Source organism: Maylandia zebra, linkage group LG7, assembly GCF_041146795.1.
Source record: "Maylandia zebra isolate NMK-2024a linkage group LG7, Mzebra_GT3a, whole genome shotgun sequence".
Lineage (NCBI taxonomy): Eukaryota > Metazoa > Chordata > Actinopteri > Cichliformes > Cichlidae > Maylandia > Maylandia zebra.
In genome coordinates this window covers 2,922,340-2,942,907 of record NC_135173.1, presented here as the reverse complement: position 1 = coordinate 2,942,907, position 20,568 = coordinate 2,922,340, and the positions used below count along the sequence as shown (strand labels likewise).

General features: G+C 43.4%; 1 protein-coding gene across 1 annotated transcript in view; it reads left to right on the top strand.

Moving 5' to 3' along the window:
* Positions 1-20,568, top strand: part of cecr2 (CECR2 histone acetyl-lysine reader) — a 34,383-nt gene that overhangs the window by 8,136 nt on the left and 5,679 nt on the right. The window contains exons 2-16 of the mRNA XM_004568230.6: positions 8,084-8,178; positions 10,160-10,343; positions 10,891-11,018; positions 11,201-11,284; positions 11,674-11,741; positions 11,846-12,006; positions 15,004-15,093; positions 15,797-15,956; positions 16,825-16,954; positions 17,059-17,096; positions 17,867-17,958; positions 18,101-18,227; positions 18,917-19,287; positions 19,402-19,548; positions 19,666-20,458. Coding sequence (XP_004568287.2) covers positions 8,084-8,178; positions 10,160-10,343; positions 10,891-11,018; positions 11,201-11,284; positions 11,674-11,741; positions 11,846-12,006; positions 15,004-15,093; positions 15,797-15,956; positions 16,825-16,954; positions 17,059-17,096; positions 17,867-17,958; positions 18,101-18,227; positions 18,917-19,287; positions 19,402-19,548; positions 19,666-20,458 — 2,668 coding nt within the window. The remainder of the gene's footprint in view (positions 1-8,083; positions 8,179-10,159; positions 10,344-10,890; positions 11,019-11,200; positions 11,285-11,673; positions 11,742-11,845; positions 12,007-15,003; positions 15,094-15,796; positions 15,957-16,824; positions 16,955-17,058; positions 17,097-17,866; positions 17,959-18,100; positions 18,228-18,916; positions 19,288-19,401; positions 19,549-19,665; positions 20,459-20,568) is intronic.

The following is a 20,568-nucleotide window of genomic DNA, read 5'->3' as shown; positions in this document are numbered from 1 at the left end:
CTAGTATTGGTATGAGAGTTAAAGGATCCCTGGTACCTGGACAGATGTCGCAGGATCACTAGTGTATCAAGCTGCAAAACAAATCCAGAACACTTCCTACGTATCTACATAATATTGCTCCAATAGTTGGAGTGGAAGTATTTTAGAGCTGTGCTGGCACAAAGAAGAGGGGTGTTTATCAGGGTAGGGTTAGATTTTACTTGAATAACCGGTCCAGCGAGTTACCGGTGGATGTTTCATTTTGTAACAGCAAAAGCGTGGCCTGGTTCAACGTGTTTACTGGAAGGCCCGCTGTTCTCCTCCAGCAATTCTGATGCCTCGACAGAGCATTCAAATGAATTAGGGGGGTGGGTTCCTTCACACAGGGGCTAATGTCGGTTTGAACACGGCCCTAGGAGCTTTTGCGTCGCTGTTTGTGAAAGTCGGGACCTTGGCATAACTGTAAGAGCTATAAGACCCTGTGCTGTGTCGCATCTTATCCTGTGAAATGTTCCATTTAAAGGCAGTGCTACACTCAGCAGCCATCCCACCTTAAAACATGCCCAGATTATAGTTTGAAAGATGTACATCTCCTTAAGTAAAATGAATTGATCCAAAGTTGATCTTTAATTCACATAATTGACATTTATGTGAATTAGCAGCGCATATTTCACATAATCTTTTTAGGCTCCCTACACATGTGAGATTTTTATTTTTTGTGTGTGTGTTTGAACCATCTGTTTTCTCTGTGCGTGCGTGTGTGTGTATGATTCTACTGGGATGTCAGCTGAAGCAGGAAGCTCAGTTTTATATGAGAAAGTTGATGCTATGTGTCCTTAAAGCTGGCAGTGAACACACAAAACGCTCGCTGTACTGGGTGGCCTCCCCTTCTCCTGTGCTTAATGATCCTCTCCCACATACTCGGAGAGGTAGTTCGTGTAAAAGGTTTCCGTCTGTCTGAGAGAGCTCAACTGAGGAAAGATCTGTGCAATGCCCATCCCTCTCCTCCCTTCCCGCGGTCTCCTACTCTGTAGCCAAGCCACCTGTCCCACCTGGCCATGACACTGATACTAAAATAAAACTTAGCAGTAGGGCTGAACGATATATCGCATTTGCGATAATATCGCGACATGATCAAGTGCAATTTTCTAACCGCAAAGGCTGCGATTATACTCTGGACATGTCCAAATTCATGGGCTGCATCCTCCTGAGGCCGCATTTGTAGACCGATTACGTCACAGCGACGCGCCGAAGGCTGTCCAAATTACTACCATATCCCAGAATTCATAGCGCGGCCCAGCCAAACTCCAGTTTCCAGCAATGGCGGCCGCTACTAAGTTTTAAAATTACTCATACTAATCTTTCTGGGTCACAAAATAAACTTTTAACATATTTTCAGGCGAGAAAGTAGTTGTGTAAACATCAAATATCTGCTCGGTTTATCAAGATATCCCATATTTGCAAAAGTGCTTCGACGTTTTCAGAGGCGTCTGCTACCCACCAGCTCGACAGCTAGCCGGGAGCTCGAGGGTTACTGATGCGGCCGAGAACGGCACAACTCCCGGCACATCATTTTCAGATCACCGCGGAGTTTCGCTGCTCGGGTTAAACGTGATATATAAGTCACTTAGACAACCTAAAAATGTTATTGTTGGGCTTTTTTCAGTGTTTTGTTTGTTCGTGAGTAAATCGGTTTGGCTGAGATTAAAGTTATTAGATTAGATAAAATAAAACTTTATTAATCCCCCGGGTGGGTTCCTCCTTGGTTTTCACACAGCTGACTAAACGTCAAACAGAAAACTTATTAAACAGAAGTATGAGACAGTCGAGAATTTACGCCAGTGTCTGGTTATATTTTAGATAGCAAGAAGCAGACGGCCGAGTTTATTAAACTCCACCGAGACAGCGGCGACGCTAATCAGAACTAGACCGTCCAATTTCACGCCTTTAAACTTTAAAGGCGTGTTTGTGTGTGTGTTTATACAATTGCTATTATGTTTGCACTTTATGTGTAATGTTACTGACTGCAGAGATCAGTAAGATGTGTGTATTTTTTATTTATTAGTTTTATTTATTTAATATTATTTTTTAATTGAATGACTGTCTAGTAGTTCACAGATGTCGAAAAACTGAGTGTGGTAAAGCCACTGATTTTGTTTATGTATATTTCTGCAATCTGCACATTGTACTGACTTTCATTTTAATGTTTACACCAGGGTTCCTTGTCAGCACTTTATGCTCAGATGTTTGTAAGCTAAAAATAAACTATTGTGTATGTTCAAATATACTGTTGTGATTGAAGAAGTTAAATAAAAATGTCAGTCATCAATTCATGCATCACCTCATGTCATCATAACAGAGGTCTGTCTTCCAGGAAAGAACAGTTTAAAATTAATGTAATATAGTATTGGCCATACTATATGATGTATTGCTTGTCTTTGTTTAATAATACAGAAGACAAAGACCTTAAAAAATAATCGCATATCGCAATCGCAATATTGGGGCAAAAAATCGCAATTAGATTATTTTCCATAATCGTTCAGCCCTACTTAGCAGAATGTTTAAACTGACCCAGAAGCTGCGAGTGTATCATGTTTGTTTTTGTCTCTATTCTAAGAGTGGTTTAATTTGCATGGAACTATTATTATTATTATTATTATTTTTTTTTTTGGTGGGTTTTTTGTTCATTTTGTTTGTTTTCCTTGTCACATATGTCCATGAAGAGATCTAATTCTTGTAGGAATGCCTTGTGTGAATCTTGAGTGTAAAGTGCATTACTTTTTCACTATTTTAAATTTATTATATACATATATATTTTTAGAAGTTCTTGTTTTGATGAATCAGTCAAATGCATTTGGCACCAACAAAAAGTTGTTGATGCTTTCCTCTGATCAGATGAACCGTACATCCTGAGGATGTGAGGGCGTTTTCCTGTGGTGTTACGGCTATGTGTTCATGTTTGTCATGTGGCAGGAGGTGGTTACGTGCGGGGGTGGAGGGTGTTGTCAGATGATGGCTCCTGGAGGAGCCATGTGTAAGCTGAAAGTGGGAGGGGGGTGGTGGAGGAAGAAATGAAGAAAGAAGTATAGGAGAGGAAGAGAGGAGCCTTTACACAACAAACAGACATCCCTTCCCCCTCCAGCTAGCCATGCACACGTCCTCCAACTGTTGGTGATATAGACCCCGGAGGAGCTGTTAACGGCAGTGGCATGGAAAGTGTCTGCTGTGAGGGTAGCCGGAGAGGCCAACCTCCAGATATTAAAGGCTTTGAGGATCTGCTTTAACCTTGGAGCCGCTGATACAAAATGCCACTTATCTAAACCCCTTCTTTTTCACTCTACAGGTGGTACTGGCCAGAGACACACATGCACACATTTTATCTCAGGTTTTCTCTCTGTGCAGATATGGATTGGGGCACATGATGGGTCCGTTAGCATCCACTGACAAAAGCACATTTCACTTCTATGTGGATATGCAGCGTTTCTGCTTTGCATTGAAATCTGTTGGCTGCTTTTAGCCTTGATAGTGTTTCTTTCAGAAAGTCAGGTCTTCTCCTCCTTTCAGTTGATTCATGTCTCATAACATTTACCACTTTGATTCTCATATCAAAGAGTCAGACTGTGTTTTGTCCCAGTGGTATCATTGTAACCCTTATAACAGCAGATGTGCCCGCACATAATGCAGGTTTATTGAATACACAGTCAGTCCATGATGGACCCGCTCTTATGAGACAGCTGTGACTGGATAGAACGTGTCTGCCTCCTTTAGTACTAAATACAGCTGGGAGAGTTATCAGTCTACATCTCAGTAAACTGTTAACACACACATGTGTTTTGGATCAATACTAGCTGGAGAGATGGGGTAAGATTTAACTTTTAACATGAAAATTATGCTTCTGCGTCAGAGCTACGTTGTAACTTGCACCACAACCAGAATCCCATTTTAATCCTATGCTACAACCTTCTACGTAGCACGATGTGCACCTCCCGAGATGTTGGGGCGACTCATACCACCACGACTTGAGTGGAAGATTGAGGTGTAAGCATAGGAGTTTTTCAGTTACTACATAAGTTATTTCCTGCAGAAGTCTTAATCGAGCTTAAATCAAGCGTTGTCCTGGTTTGTCCATATGTCTCCTTATCTTTTGTGTTTTGCAAATTTAGTGTTTATTTTCACCGTCTCTAGGAGGCATTTGTATAAAGTTCTTTGTCAAAATCCAGCCCTGATACAGATGCGTGGTTACCAAACCAGGCCTGTGGTCTATGTTTAGACAAAGTTTGAAGGAGGAGGAAATTAAGAAATGACTGAAACTTGTTGACTCAGGCAGATACAGTCGGATATAGTCAGACACAGCACATTATTGTCATGGTTTCTTCTTGAATAAGGAGTTGCCTGTATAAATCATATTGTTAAAGACATTGCAAGTAATAGTAGGTTTTATCAATGAAGTGACTGTAAATTCTGGGGTGTTTTGGCAGTTAAATAGGTATAGCTTTAATAATCTTTCCCCTGAGATGTCTATATTGCCACTTCTTACTTGGCCGTAAGCATAAAAAAAGATACCTTTTTACCGTTATCTGCATGAGGTGGACAAAGACTCTGAAAGTGCTTATCACAGATGACTGGACATTTGTAAATAGTTAGATACTTGGAGCCAAAACATACAATCATTAATCTATTTTTATAGTCAGTCTCATTAAAATGCAGTAATTTAGCTTGGTGTAAATGATGGAATAATACATTTAGAAGTTTCAATAGCAAAATTGAATTTCTTTTTTACAGAAGAAGAATAAACAATCATTTGTTTGTATCTGTAAGCTTTGCTGGTGTTCTGACTTTAGTCATGGCAGGCATGCTGTGAGTAGTAACTGGAACCTTTTTAGACACAATAATTTGTACATGTTTATAAAAATGAGATTCAGAAGTAATAGTGTCAACTGGGCTGAATAACAGAACTGAGAATGTAGGCATTTTATTCTGCAAATGTTAATGAAGACTCGTTAGGTGTGATTGGGCCTTTTGAAAAGAACAAGTGGTTAGCCACATTGTCACCATGGGTGTTACTTTTCGCACTTGTCTGCTGCTCTGAATAGACAAAGCAGTGACCCAAACAGTTTAAGTTGTTTCAGTGGATGTGGCCGGTCCATCTCACTGATGATGGAGTGCGGAGAATACCTGCCAAATGAGTTCTACTTTGCTATTCTGCCCTCAGCTCCAGTGAAGCCAACAACTGGTTTGGGTGTGGATAATGTGCGGAGGGAGAGGACAGATAAGGAAGATGGAGAAAGGAAAATGCGGGGTGGAGAGTGGAGCAAGGGTGTTGTCAGGGGAATAATAGAATGCCTCAGAGGCCCTGTAGACACTGGGCAGCAGGGCAGGGGGAGGAAAATGGTGTGAAAGAGAGGAATAAGAGGTTAAGCCAGTGAGAGGAGCAGAGAGAGAAACAGCAGGGGCGTCTGGTGAAAGAAGTGGCAAATACCTTCAGGGCGAATTGCTGATTGCAAGCCAGGCCTGAAGTGATGACACACACCTTTTGACTAAACCTTGACTCACCCTCCAATCTTTGTCCCAGTATCTGAAATGAATAGCCGGTTTTTCACAGCAGTATCTTGCCAATAAATCTGACAGCTCACCTTGATTTATGCAAATTATAGCCAAATTATATCTTATCAATTATTCAGCTTTTTTATCGTTCGGCCCCATTGATCATTAATGTTAGGCAGTCAAAGTACACGTTTGAATGAATTGTCATTGGTGTGTTTTTTTCCTGTTATCTATAGTGTCAGTGCAGTGAGTTTGGGTGCTGCGTTGCGTGTGTGCATGTGCTTATCGAGGCAAAAGGTTCCCACAGGACGCTTCCAGCTGCAGCGGTGTCCCTTGCAGTCCTTTATCGTGCTAACTGTTTGTTAGCAACAGGCCACAGAGGGATTGGTCAATGGATGGGTGAGAGAAGAAAGAGCAAATAGACCCCAGTAATTTCCCCTCCCTTTGCCATCTGACAGACTGTGTGGCACTTCAAAGTTAGGGAAGAGTTGTTCATCCAGTGGGCTGCAGCGAGCCCTCCACTTGCTGTTCTGTACTCAACTCTGAACTCTTTCCCCAGCCTTGGCCCCGGCTTTTTTCAAAGTGTGATCAAAGTGCAGTTTGTCTCTGATGGATGTGCTCACTTTGGCCCAGAGGCTGCCTGACAGGGGACCTGGAAGTGGAAGAGCATGACACAGGATCTCACTGCGTCCTATGCACATGCGCTTACAGACAAACGCCCACGTGTGTCTTTGTATCCAGAGTTAGCTCGCGCTGCGAAAGAGCTCTTCTGCATATGTGACCACCCCATGACGAGTGAGCTAGCCTGAGCACATGTTAAGAACTTTAAGGAGTCTCTATTGTTAAACCTCGGTCTACCTGATCTATACTTGATATACAGTACACAGTACTGCCGTTTAGGAAGGTATTCCAACCTGATTTTCATAACTCGAAGCAAAGTGGCAAAATAATGTCCTTAAATGCAGTCTTGCTTACATTACTGTGAGTTTGTCTATCACTGTTACTCCTGGTCTTGTAGCATGTGCTGCACAACCAGGAGATTTATTAAACTTGTCAAAAATGCTGTAGAAATACAAATGCAATTCTGTAGTATTTAAAACGGTTGGTAATGATCACCCAATTATTGGTATGCACTGGCCTTGACAAGAAATTGTGCCTCGTTTTTAACCACAACAAGGCAAAAGTTGTGGTCGGTAAATCTTACATGTCTGGCTACTTCAGAACTTAAAATAGACTTTGATTTGCTCCTGGCAGTCACACACTCGTAAAGCCTACAGTTTAAGCCGTACACCTAAAATCCATTACAGTCTGACTGTGGTCACTGCTTTTAAAATAGCCTCAGTGCGCTTGTAAACATAATGAGCTGTTCTTCTCAATCACGAGACGTGATTCTTATCCGCTCTTATGAAACTCGCCCTCCTGGTTTGCATTTTTTCTTTCGTTTTTCCTTCATGCTCTTTACGTTCCTAACCTCGAGCAGAAACGTTGATCTTATCCTGTTTTTCAACTTCTTTCACAACCTTGTTGTTTTTGGCTCTTTTTGTTTTTTCATTGAGCCAACTTGTTGTGTACCGGCTTCTGTCATTTCCACAGCAAAGAGGTGTGTACACTGACCTTTAAGGACCTTAAGTAATTGATGCGTCATTTCTTTTCCCTGGTTAAAGCTGAGAGAACCGATCAGCATTTATAGGACTTTCACAAGTACTACAGGTGCAGAAGTACTTGTGAAAGAGGGGCAAGAGTGACACCAACAACAGAAGTTGTTGGTGTGAAAGCAATGGTTATTAGGGGTGGGAGTGGTTAGCTGCGAGCCGTCTGTATGAGCTTTGAAGAGTTTGCTCTGTATCCTGCGGGAGGGTGCTTTTAAATGAAACGGACACTAGGTTGATGGAACACTGTTCATTTGCATTTCCTTCTCTTCCCTCTGGCTCAACTTCAGAGTCCTTGGGTGTGATCAAGGAGAGCTGTGCATGCTGGGAAGCTGTGTGGTGTCCAGTGTCTTGGTTGATCAGCAGAGGAGAAGGGGCATGTCTGTGTTGTAGCTCTCGGTCTCTGCTGCCTGCTGTCCTTTCTTGGTGCTTTCAGATCTTTGAGATTTTGCTCTGCCGGTTATTGCCGCTTCATAAAACCTAAATGACTATAACACAATGCCAGGCAGGAGAGGGGTCATGACTGAACTTGAACCTCAGCTACAGCCCAACAAGCACCAGCAAACCAAGACGCCTTAATGAGACAGGATGCGAGCTCTAGCTGTTACACCTCCCACCGAAATCTGCCAGCTTACCTTACACTCATCCCAGCAGTTTCTCCATTTTGATCACATACCACTTCCTTTATAGTGGCCAACAGTCTAAACACACAGAAAGCCACCTGTTTATTTCCCAGTCACAATACTTTTGCCTTTTATTTATTTATTTATTTATTTTTTTAGATAGTTTTCATTTGCGAGATGCATTTCTCTGCTTCCATTATTGCGCAAATCGGCATGTTTGCACAGTTATCGCTTGCTAAGTGCTTGTAGTTTCTTCACATGTTGATTGACTGTGTCCTCTGTGTCCAGGAGCTGGAGAAAGCCCTGTCAGAACAGGACTTGGATTTCCTTGGGGATCTCGTTGCCTGTCTGTTGCAGGGATGCTACCAGCGCACTGACATCACGTAAGTAAAGAATAAAGAACCTGGCATATAGCAAACGCTGCCAGGTCACATCAGGTCTGCTTGTGTAACACCACCTGTAACACATAAGCCGTTTTCAGACGTGGGATGCGTAACACGGCTGGCATCGTGACGTAGGTCACTTTTGGCAAGAAACACGTGTCTGAAGGGGACGACCGAAAAAGTTTTGATTCATGATAGAACCCCGGGGTTGAACCAAAGTTTATTTGGACATAATAAAAATGCAACAAGTTGACTTGTTGCAGATAGAGGTGTGCACATTTCAGAGCTGAGATCGCTGTCCAGTACAGTAAGGAGGTCCCCTTAAATCTTTTCACATTTTAGAAATAAAGCAAAACTTATTACAGTTTTCTAAACAATGAGGGTAAGAACATTAACATTTAATTTTAAGCCCAGTTTTACTCTCCTAATCATGGAGTCTTGAGTGTAGGACCATGTCCAACTTTAGCTACTTTTACATAATTGAACGTGTTAAATGAGGCAGTGTGTAGATGGCTGATGTTTGGCTTTCTTATAGTATGTTTAATATTTTTAGTTACATTTGTTCTGAAAGATAATAAATAGGTGAATATAAGCAGGAACATTCACATTTTCCTGCTGCTTAAAACTGCCCCAAGTGGCGTGGGAAATTTACTTCGTAGCTGACTGTAGGTCTAAGTAGTGGTGGAAGTTGGAATTCAAATTTAGAGTTTTTTGTTTTTTTTAATGAAGCAGAGGCACAATGGAAAAGAATTACCATTTTTACTTAAATGTGTCAAGATAAAACTTGTCTTTCCATCTTCTTCAAATTAGTCATAATACCCAGGAAGCTTCATAGGAAGTCTGAGTCACGAGCGCAATAACTCACTGAGGAGTCAGAACTTAGTCACCATAAGGAGTGCTGAAAGTAGTGATAGGTGGTATGGTGACATCATGTTTACTACCGCGGTGATCCGAAAACGGCGTAGCCACAGAAACTTTTCTATAAAGTGGTGGGAGAAAGTGAACGCGAAGCAGAGGCTGTTATTCAAATCCGCAAATGTTTTCTACCTCCCATGGGGCTTCCCCTTCGATACGCCTGTTAATCTAACCCATCGTTATAGAGTAGCATAGTGGTACAGTACAGTGATAAGCACAGAGCAGGAGTGATCCAGTTTTTCCAGCCAGGCAGCCGGTAACAAGAGGACAGCCTGCTTTATTGGACTGGACAGGCTCTGGCATCCTGGGGGTGGCTGCTCAGCCCTGGCCTTTCACAGAGCTGCCCTTTTCATCCGCACGCGTTAAACGCTCTGCCGGAGCGGGGGAAAGAAGGGAGGGAGGATGTCGGAGAAAACGAAGGACAGAAAGGAGGAGAGAGATGGGGTAGTAGTGAGGAGGGGCGAGCCTGCAGCTGTGTGAAAAGTGCACGCTGCTCTTTCAAGATAAGCCATTTTTTTTCTCTCCCTCTTTCTCTGTGCTGTTCCATAGATGCTCACCCTTGCCCCAAGCTCTTGTTCTGTTCATGTGAGCTGGAACTGAACGGTACAGATTAATCGGCTAGACCTGAACCGGAACCAACATTTATTTACCAGTTTTCACTCATAGATACAACACAACTCCCCTTTAAAGAAACTAGTCCTTTTCTTCTTCTTTTTTAAACCAGCCCCACCTCCTCTCTTTTTCCAGCCTGTATGATAGTGTGAACCTTGCCTGTTTCCTAGAAAGCGATGCTAGTTTGTACTGAAGCATGCTGCGTTGGGTTTACAGTGCCAAGATTTGCAACTGAATTGGTTGAATCTAGCCATCCATAGAAATCTCAGTACAAAAGTGAAGCCCTGTGTTGGATTGTTATTTTTGACATGCAGCTAGTGCTTAATTCTGATTTAATAATCTTTCATGATTAAGATGCGTAAAAGGACAAATTTACTCGAGGTGTAGCTAACCCAGTAGAGTGACATCTAAAAATCAATACGGCAGAGATGAGTAAGGCCGCTCTACTGTTTAGCCCCCAGGCATTTAGCAGTTACCTGGACGACATCATCAGCTACCGCTGGGAGCTGGAAGAGGGGAAACCCAACCCACTTCGAGAGGGGCCCTTTGAGAGCTTACCCCCTCGCACTCAGGTGGAACTGCTGCACCGGCTGTGTGATTACCGTCTGGATGCTGCTGATGTCTTTGACCTGCTTAAGGTGACTAAAAGAATACATGTGATCATAATAATGTATTCACAATTTATTAAAGAGTTAAACATTCACTCAGTATTGAGTCAGTAATTGTACATAAAAGGTTCCATGCTCCATTAATGCTGCCGAGTTGTGTACATGTGTACTGTTAAAGTTTGCTTTTTTGACAACATGATGAATGATTTCGTTCACCCAGCTGTTCAGCTTTAAAGCATAGTCAGATATATTTGTCACTGAGCAGCTGCCTCGTTTAACTTTGGCCTAAGAGTGCAAGATCTTAGTTTTACTGTTCTTTAAAAGTATATTTACTGCCATGAACTAAGGTGGAGTTATCATAATCTGAGGCTTTACCCCTGTACTGTCAATCGGTTTCTAATTTTTAAACTGTAAACTGCTATAATTCATGAACACTCTTAACAAGATATCGAAAGTACTTATTGTCAGCACATGATTCACGCCTCTGTACGATCAAAGAGCTAAAATGACATCACCCTCTGATGACACACTGCATATTATTTAAGAAATGTTATATCCCCACCCCCGCCACCTCCAGGGCCTGGATGCAGACAGCCTGAGGGTGGAACCCCTGGGGCAGGATGGAAATGGAGCCCTCTACTGGTACTTTTACGGCACTCGCATGTACAAAGAAGAGCCAGTGACAAAGAAAGTAGGAAAACACAGGTAATGCTTCTTTTTCTGTCAACCAAGAATGAATCATCTGCACTTAGCTGAATGTTGAAGTGTTCAGTTGAAATAAAATTTTACCACTTGTTTAGAGTCCTCTTAAGGGTTAATTTACTTGTCTACCTAAGCTGTACTTTTAACCTTTTAACCTGCTTTTTTTTTTTTTTTTTTTTCCCCAGTGATGAAACAACAGAACTAACATTACCAGAGAAAAAGAAACGTGGAAGACCACCAAAGAAGAGAAAGCTGGAAGATTCACCAAGGTAAACAAAAACAAGAAAAACTTTGCGGTCAGTACTAACAGGGCGGAGACACAGACGTTTAGATTTGGGCATGTGCTGTGCAGATGAGCTCGTCTGTTTCCCGTGTGAAAACGATACTCGCCCAGGTTTTGATGATCTGGGTCTTCATGTCCTTTGCTCTCAGTCAGTTGTTGACTTGACCTTTATCCTACTGCTGGACCCAAAATGTAATAAATGATTAATGGAGTATTTCTTGAGCACACGCTCTCTAACCATATTCTCACCATGTGTGTAGCGAGGAATTTTAATTAATTCCAAAAAGTAGTTGTGGAGGATCAGCTCTTATACCAGAGTTACTTTTAAGCATGCCATTTTTTTGTAGGGACTTCATGGCTTTATATTTCTTACAGTGAGGTGGAAAGTGATGTGCCAGAGATGAAGATGGAACATGAATTGGAAGATCTTCCCCCAACCACAGGTAAAGAAACTTTGTGCTTTATATCCTGACATTTTTTTCCCTTTGTTTGCATTTTTTCCTAGAATCAGTGGGCCGATGTTGTTTTTCCTTTCTTTCCTGTGCAGGCCGTAAGCGAGGCGCTTGGTCGCTGGTGTGTGATACAGAGGAGCAGTGGCTCAGTCTGGCAGAAAGCATCAAGGACAAAACCTCCCCACAGGATCGCCACCTCTACCGTGTCATTAGCCAAAACTTCCTGCCTGAGATCAGCAACATGATTGAGCACAAGGTCAGACACCAGAGACACCACCATCAGTCTCCATTACACCAGCATACAACGCCTTCTATGCGTCCTCTGTTTTTGATAGGCTGTAGATTCGTTAATATGAAAGCGATTATACACAGACTTTAATTTGTCCTCGTTTGTGTGACAAGTCACAAGCGCCAGGGCGATTTTGATGAAATACCAGCTCATAAACGGCTAAATGAGACATCCCAAATGTGACAGTGATGACATTTGAATATGCAAATTGAATTTTATTGATGTACACTTGACTGCTGTCTTTTCTTTCTTCCTGTTTTCTTAATCTAATCTCGGGTTTTAAGATTACTGATATTCCTTCATCTCAGTTCAGCTGCTTTTATCTTCTGGTTGTCTTACAATAGTTGTTTGTAGGACCTCTCGACTGTGCTACACAATAGGTGGAGTCAAGGAAAGCTGGTCCCTAGTCAGTTTTTTGGGATTGGTCATATGTCGTTTAAGGTATAATTGGTGTTGAGTGCTTTAATGGGAGATAATATGCACACTCTGCTCCAGCATGTCTAAGCCAGCACTGCTTTCTTTACTTTGCAAAGGAATTAATTTGAGTCACTGACGGCTACAGCTAGTCGAGAAAACCTAGGTTCCTGTTTTGATCCCACCTGATTGCATAAAGATCAGTGGATGCTGTCTACTCCAGTGATGTATAACCAGCCGTGGCTGTTGCTATAGGAACGATCCTTTTTCTGCCATCATCAGCATTGAAGTCAAGAATCCTGAAGGCAGGTTAATGTCAGCCGAGAGGTCACTCAGTAATTGCAAATGGTTATGAATGAGTGAATTTGGTTGAGTCGTTCATCAGTCACACCCTCTGCTGTTCTACTTGTGCGCACATTTCTATGGCATTCAAAGTCTGTCTATAGCTTCTCTACATAATATAAGTAGAGCTGGATGAGGGGTTTTTGGCTTGTTGGCGTTTCCTCCGCGCCGCCGCACTCTGGACTTGAAGAGATGGCTCTCTGCCAAACGCGATCACAGTATGGGGTGAAAACGGATTAATTTAAATTTGCTCAAATAACAGGTTCAATTAAAGGAATGCACATTCCCATAGTGAGCTTCTTATTTATAATATAGATCACACAGCAGGAGATCACATTAGGATGCTGTGCTTGGTAATTATATTAATTACACTGCTGCTGTGATGGTGTATAGATTCTGTGCTTGATTTGCTGCATAGACCAAATTTATATTAGACAACCAGAAATGAAAGCTTTTCAGAAATGGTGCATGTATACTTTTTCTGTTTGGTAGTCTGTGCTATGAAATGAAAGTTTTGTAAATACTTGTTTGCACTTTGAAATAACAGCAAAGGGGAAAGTGTCTGTGTGATATACAGCTTCTACAAGGCTGCATGTAGTACGTACATGTAGTTTGCAGCCTGCACTGTGATCTGTTTTGCATGGCCATTTTGTAGGATTGTTTGTCTTGCTCTCAAAGTATGTGTTAGTGCCTGATGTGTGGCTATAAATATCTGTGTTCACATGAGAGTGTCAGTGTGTATATTCTCCCAAATCTTCCACATGTCTCAGTCTGCTGTCATCAGCCATTTCACGGGGCACTGACAGCTGGCAGGAGCTCACCTTGGGGCAGAATGGAGACTCTTGAGTGACAGCTTTGCTGTGCTGCAGGATTCTGTCGACCTCTCTAAGTGGTGACACCAGAGGCACTCGATCATGTGTGTGCGTGTCAGATGATGGACTTGCGGTAATACGGGGAAGAATTGTGAAGCCTGGGGAGATGTCAGTGTTTCCCATTGAGGCGAGACAGAGACGGCGCGGGGGCTCTCAAGCACACATGTGGACTGCCGCCCTGAACTTTTCTACACATTACCAGGCGGAGGCAAATGTGAGAACCCAATTGTTCAGTGTGATTGGGTGTAAGACGTCTGTAGCCTGCCAGCTCCCTGATACAGAGTCGGTGTGCTTTCTGATTGCGCCCATGTGATAGTTCCACAGCTAATTGTCCCATTGATTCATAGTGACCACGTGGGCTTGCGCTGCTACCTTGCTCACATCAGGTGAATCTTTTCCAGTAAGAGCATGTCTAAAGTGGACCCGTTGATAGATACGTGTCACGATGGACCGCTTGAGACAACGGCAGACATGATCTTATTTTCATTTTTTATGAAAAGATGGTGTTTGAAAACATTATCTAGTTTTAGAAAGCACGTTAGGTTGTAAACGTCTGTCTCCTTTTAACAGTATTTTTTCATTTTAATCTTCTCCGCAGTGGGCTCCTTCCTCATTTGTTTGCTTCCCTACCTGCACGCACAGACAGTCTGACTTTGTTTATATAGCGGCAAATGCATATTTAGGACTCTCTATTTGTTATCTAGCAAGGTGTTACCTGTGCCAGGGTGGCAACCCTTAATAGTCCTACATCCTGGATGTACTCTGACATAAGCTGCAGGGGACAGTCCCTGATATAGACAGGATTTCAGAAACCACTTGGCGCTCTGTTGGCTGGTGTTTCCTTCCTTTTCTGTTTGCTCTAACTGGTTCTCTGACACGTCAGCGCTCATTAACCCTCCACGCTCTGTACTGTATATTTTGGATGAAGTTCCCTGCTCAAAAGTTGCCAGATAGGCTATTGTAGAACAGATTGTACACTACCACAAGCTAACAATAATATCACACAGGTTGTGATTTATTTTTTGGTGCAAGTATGTTAATTTTCTTCCCAAGCAGAGATGGAAGAGTAGGGAGCAAAGGTGAGAGAGTCACTTGGGGGATGGGAGAAATAAATCAATGACTTCGCTATAGTCACTGCTGCACTGCAACACCAGAGTGTCTGTCAGTGTGTTGGCTTTAGACAAAATGAATTACACAAACCGTATGTGATGTTTTAAAAGAAAGTTGCATTTGTGGACGAGAAAGCATTACAGACACAACAGTTTCCAGTTCATGAGTCCCTGTGTGTCATGAGAGGCATGAGGAGCAGAACCAAACTACATGTCTTTTATTTCAGGAGCGTGAGCAGAAGCAGAAGCTGCTGGACCCAAACCCAGTTCGCGTTTCCCAGCGGTTCTCTCAAAATCACATAAAACACGAGGAGAGGGTGAGTGTTTGTCTGTGCTATGCTTTTTAGGTAGTGTTACACACCTAACAATGTCAGAATAAGCTGTGCCGATTTATTTAGCAATACAACGGGCATGTCATCCACTTATCTGGTTTTTAGTGCAAGACAAAGGAGCTTGCAAAGAAAAGCGTCTGGACTTCTTTAAGTTGCTTGAAGACGTTTCACCTCTCATCCGAGAAGCTTCTTCAGTTCTAAGGTCAAATAGTGGAGAGTCCCAGATATAACCTAGTGGGAGTGACCCCCCCACAGAGGGACAAAAGGACCCCCTGATGATCCTCTAATCGCCTGAGCCAAGGTGTGAAACTGGGTGTGGGTCCCAATCAGCCAGAGTTTCAGGTGTGTTCACTCTCCACCATTTGACCTTAGAACTGAAGAAGCTTCTTGGATGAGAGGTGAAACGTCTTCAAGCAACTTAAAGAAGTCCAGACGCTTTTCTTTGCAAGCTCCTTTGACTACTATGACCTGGATGACTGAGAACCTCCACAGACATATTTAGTGCAAGACATTCCAGCACAGTACATGTTTGCACACGCACTGTGTACATTTATTCTCTCTGCTGTATATGTTGGTTTAGGGCCTGATTGTTTCTTTTATGTACAGAAATGTGTAGTTTTCTATACATCTAGCTTTCCTGGTGTGAGAGAAGAGTAGACTAATAGACTTTGTGGGTGTGTGCATCCAGGACAATCTCAAGGCCGGAATGGAGGAGGAGGAGGAGGAGAAGAAAAAAGATGAAGAGCTGGACAGGCAGGTCCTGCTGGCCGAGCAGAGACGAGAAGAGGAAAGGCTTCTGCAGGAAGAACGGCAGAGAGAGAAGCTAGAGAAGATCAAAGCTGTGGAGGGTAAGATGGTTACCGATATAGATGGAACACAAGTAGCACACTGCCAAGATGTTGTTTGTGTTTAAAAGAAGTTTGAAAAATCTCTTTCCAAGAATTTTAGTATATGCAGAAAGTTGTAAGATATTAAGAAGCAGCAGTAAGTTCACATTCTCTCATCAGTCATGTATCAGCAGCAGGTAGGCGGCTCTGTCAAGGGCAGAATGTATCATGAAGGGCACTCCCCACACAGGCTTTCACATCTTCTTTGCCGTGCTTTGGCTCTCACCAGCTGAAAAATCTGCAGTAGCATAGCAGCATTTGAAGCCTTGAGATTTATGTATAGTACACAGACACTGTGAAAGGGAATGCTCAGGGCCTTTAATCACAGGATCACTCTTCTTCTTCTCTGATGTCATCTGTCAAGGGTTAATGAACTGCTGATTGTGCTTCAGTAGAGGAGCCTCATTATTGTATTATAGATGAACAGCAGGACCTGGCCCTACACTCTGTGTATTGCATATGTGGAATCCTCCTTCAAACATCTTTAATCCAAACGGCAGGGGGGCTGCCAGGCCTCTGTGCTTTTCATGTTGAAAGATAAAGCGGTTATGCATATGCACTCTCTGTGCTCTGTTCTGCTCTTTTGATCAACTTGGCCTAAGAAAAGATGGCCGATGAATCGTTCTCCTTCACTTATCTGAGCTGCTGCTGCTGCGTGTCACATCTGAGGCCTGGTTTTCATCAATGCTCCCGACAGTCTCAATAGACATCAATACTGTAACTGTAGGGTCTGAATAAGCAATCAAACATTGTTTACCTGCACTCTGAGACCGGCGTTTTTCATTATTTGTGATTTTAATTGCCCCCTGTGTTCACGATTTTCCATTAGAGCGTGCAAAAAGGCGTAAGATGCGAGAAGAAAAGGCCTGGCTGCTGTCTCAAGGAAAAGATCTACCACCTGAACTCCTGAATCTGGAGCCATCCTCTCCCGTCCAGAGAACACGCAAGAATAAAGAATTGTAGGAAGTTGTTCACATTTAGTTTCAGATTCACTATCTGCTTTAGCGACTCATGATTGCTGTTATTTTAGCCCGTCTAACATGCCGTATGTTCAACATTTCAGCTATGAAATTGATGATGACTACACTGCTCTTTATAAAGGTATGCCTGCAGAATTATTACCTGTTGCTATGTTTACATGTATGTACCCGTCACATGACAATTCACGTCATCTGGGCAGATGTGTGGTAGTGTAAACGGGAAGCAGAAGTTGGCTGCTTATAGAAAGTATGTAAAAAGAAGAACAGCTATTGCAGAAAGTAAGACCAGCGGTTTCTTTTCCTTAGTTGACAATGAAGTGGAACTGTTACTCAAAGCAACACACAAGTAACAGCTGGTCTTTGTGTAAAGAGAATGGCTCTGACCCATCAGGCAAAGATACAAAATCTCTTTGGTGTCTGACGCTGGAGCTTTATCCGTGGATTTGAGGTGATGCCTGCGGGGATTGAGCTGTGCTCCTTAACTGTACCTGAGCAGTTTTAGTCTTTGTAGGAATACCAGGGCCTTAGATTTACCAGCAGCATATCCTCAACAGAAAGACAACACTGCTACACAATAATTAATGTTATCCACTTCAAATGCTGGCAGTTTTAAGGTATTAATTATGGTTCGGCTTACATGTTTCATGCTTTTTACTCCTCGTCATAACACACCATTGTAATGGCAAACAAGCAGGAATAAGCCACAAACTGTATACGAGTTTAGTGATACCGTTGGTTGATATTTAATTTTGTTTTTAGAACCAATGTCGGGGTCTGTGACATTATTTCCAAAAATCTTACATCTTCCCTTTCCATACTAAATGCAGTTGCTGGGTTTAAAACATGTCGATGTCAATTTACAGTCAATGTCTGTTCTACTCTGTTCTTCAGTGCTTGAAGCCCTGAAAGCCCATAAAGATTCTTGGCCTTTCTTGGAGCCCGTTGACGACTCCTATGCTCCCAATTATCATGAGATCATCCAGGTACAGAATACTGTTGTTGTTTTTACAAATGTGTGACATTGGCTTCATGTTTGTATCAGTCTGGTTTGTGCATTAATGCATATATAAAGTTTATTGAGTCATAATTTTAATTGCTTTATTTTTATTGTCGTTCTAATTTCAGACTCCTATGGACCTATCCACAATTGAGAGAAAGCTCAATAACGGGGAGTATGTCGCTAAGGAGGAGTTTGTTTCCGACGTGAAGCTGATGTTTGAAAACTGTGTCGAGTACAATGGAGAAGACAGCGGTAAATTAAGCATTCTAAACCATTTTTAAAATAACTTTGTTAAAGGCATCAAAATCCGTTGCGTTATGGATGCATTTTGAAAAAAGAATTTCATATGGACATTGAGACGCAGGGGGTGAGAGTGGGAGAGATCGCAGAAGAAAGGGGGGCGGTCTTAGTACTGTGTTGGGGCCGGGGCCGGGGCAGCCTTGACAGTGATTAATGAGGAGTGATTGAGTTGTGCTCGAGTGCTCTGGGGGATTCAAGTCCTGCAGTGCCAGAGAAACATTCCAGCCCCTAAGCCCCCTGTCTGGAGCCATCCATCCAACTGAATACTCTCCTCAGGGAATGGGGGGAGGTGAGTGGTGAGGAGGCCCAGGGTGGGGCAAGAGTAGAGGGAAGGGGTTGAAGGAGCAAGGGTCAAACTTACGCCCTCTGACTTGGTCAGCTGGTTAGCACTGGGCCAGGACAAGACAGGATTTTTGTGCTCTGTTGGTATGTGTCTCACCTAATGGTCACTTCATGAGTGGCTATTTGTGGGAGTGACTGCATGTAAATGAAGCGTTATTCTTTGAGTATATGAGTAGATGCTATAGACATGTGATGTATGTTTGTTCCTTTGCTGAAGATGTGCGTTTATGTAAAAAAAAAAAAGTTCTCAGGGTTTTATCACAAAAGAATCGCTGATGTTGGTGTCTTCCTGTCCTCAGAATACACTATCATGGCCGAGTCTCTGGAGCGTTGTTTTAGCCGAGCCTTATTAAAACATTTTCCATCTGAGGATGGTGACACGGACGAAGAGTTCCACATCAGTCGAGAAGACAAGGAGCGCAAGGAAAGAAAACGCAACCGTAACAGCAAAGCTTTCGGGCCTGAAAGCTTGATCAGGGCTACTGAGCAAGTACAACGTAAGCGAAGCTCACAAAAGGGCAAAAGTAGCGCAACTTCAGAGGAGGATGCCAGGCTGGCACGGCTGCATCCTCATTGGGCTAACGGCCCCCCTCACCCGCACAGCTTGCCTCCAGGCCAGCAGCATATCCGGGAAGGAGATATCAGGGGGTTATACCACCCAGGGCAACAGGTATCCACAGATAAGACTTTAATCCTTTTTTTAAATATATTTATTTATTGGGAGTCTTAATTCCTGTCTGAAATGCAAGAGGGGTAAAATATAATAAATTCTTTATTTTAACAGCTCCGTCAGCCTGGTCCCCCTGGGCCTCATGGTCCACACATGTATGCCCAAAGAATGGCCATGGATCCCCGCTTTGCCTACCAGGTTCACTTTTCTAGACAAGGAGACCCCAACTTAAACCAGTTGCCTCACAACTTTAACATTCAGGTATGCTTGACCTATTACACACAACCAACCACCTAATTGTGTGTATGATGCATCTTGATGCTGTTATAACAGACAAAGCCAGATATTTCATATTTTATTTTCCTTTTTTCCTCCAAGCAACGCATGATTGAGCCACACCACATGGGGCCTAGGTATCCAGTGGGTCCAGATCCAAACCAGCAGCAGCACTCGTACATGGGTCCGACTCATGGCCCATGCTTAGGACCACGTCCCATGACCCTACAGCCTGGAGCTCCTCCTGAGGCCAGCATCTACCCATCCCACCACCGTCCAGAGGGCCACACTATGCATCCTATGGGGAACAGGTTCTCAGGCCCGGAAGGATCACCTCAGCACAACTACCCAGGCTTGAGACCTGCTGGCATGCCACTACCTACTATGTGGAGTGGTATGAATCAACAGGGGCAGGAGAGGCCCAGCGGCATGTCTATTCAAGACCCAAACATGGTGAACCAGCGCAACTTTAGTTATGGTGGAATCCCCCCACCTGTGGGTCATAAACCGTGGCCAGAAGCTGCCGGATATCCCAACCATCCTTCCAATGCCCAGTTTCAAATGACTGCAGCAGCCAGCTCCCCTGGGCTCATGTCTGCACGTCCCACTGTGCCCCACTCAGACTCCTCCGGCAGGACACGCTTGGCTTCCATGCTGGAAAGCCCAGAGATGCTGGCCCTGCAGCAGCTGTCAGCCTCTTCTGGACCCCCTGCTGGTGCCCCTCATCAGCACACAGGCAACTTTCAGCAGCCTGGGCCCCCATCAAGAATTGGCAGCATCCCAGCTCACCCCTCTCAACAGCTCCCCCCTGCCCCTGAGGTTCAGCTGCTGCATCCTGCTAGAGACAAAGGCCCAGATAGACAGCCTCCCCAGCAGACAAACTTGCACCCCAAAGGTAGACCTGACCTCCTCTTGCTGTATTTCACCAGTCTGCGTGATAGAGCACTAGACTCTAGTGTCTCATTTGTTAATCAGCACAGCCCCCATCTTCTGTCAAGTACTTCT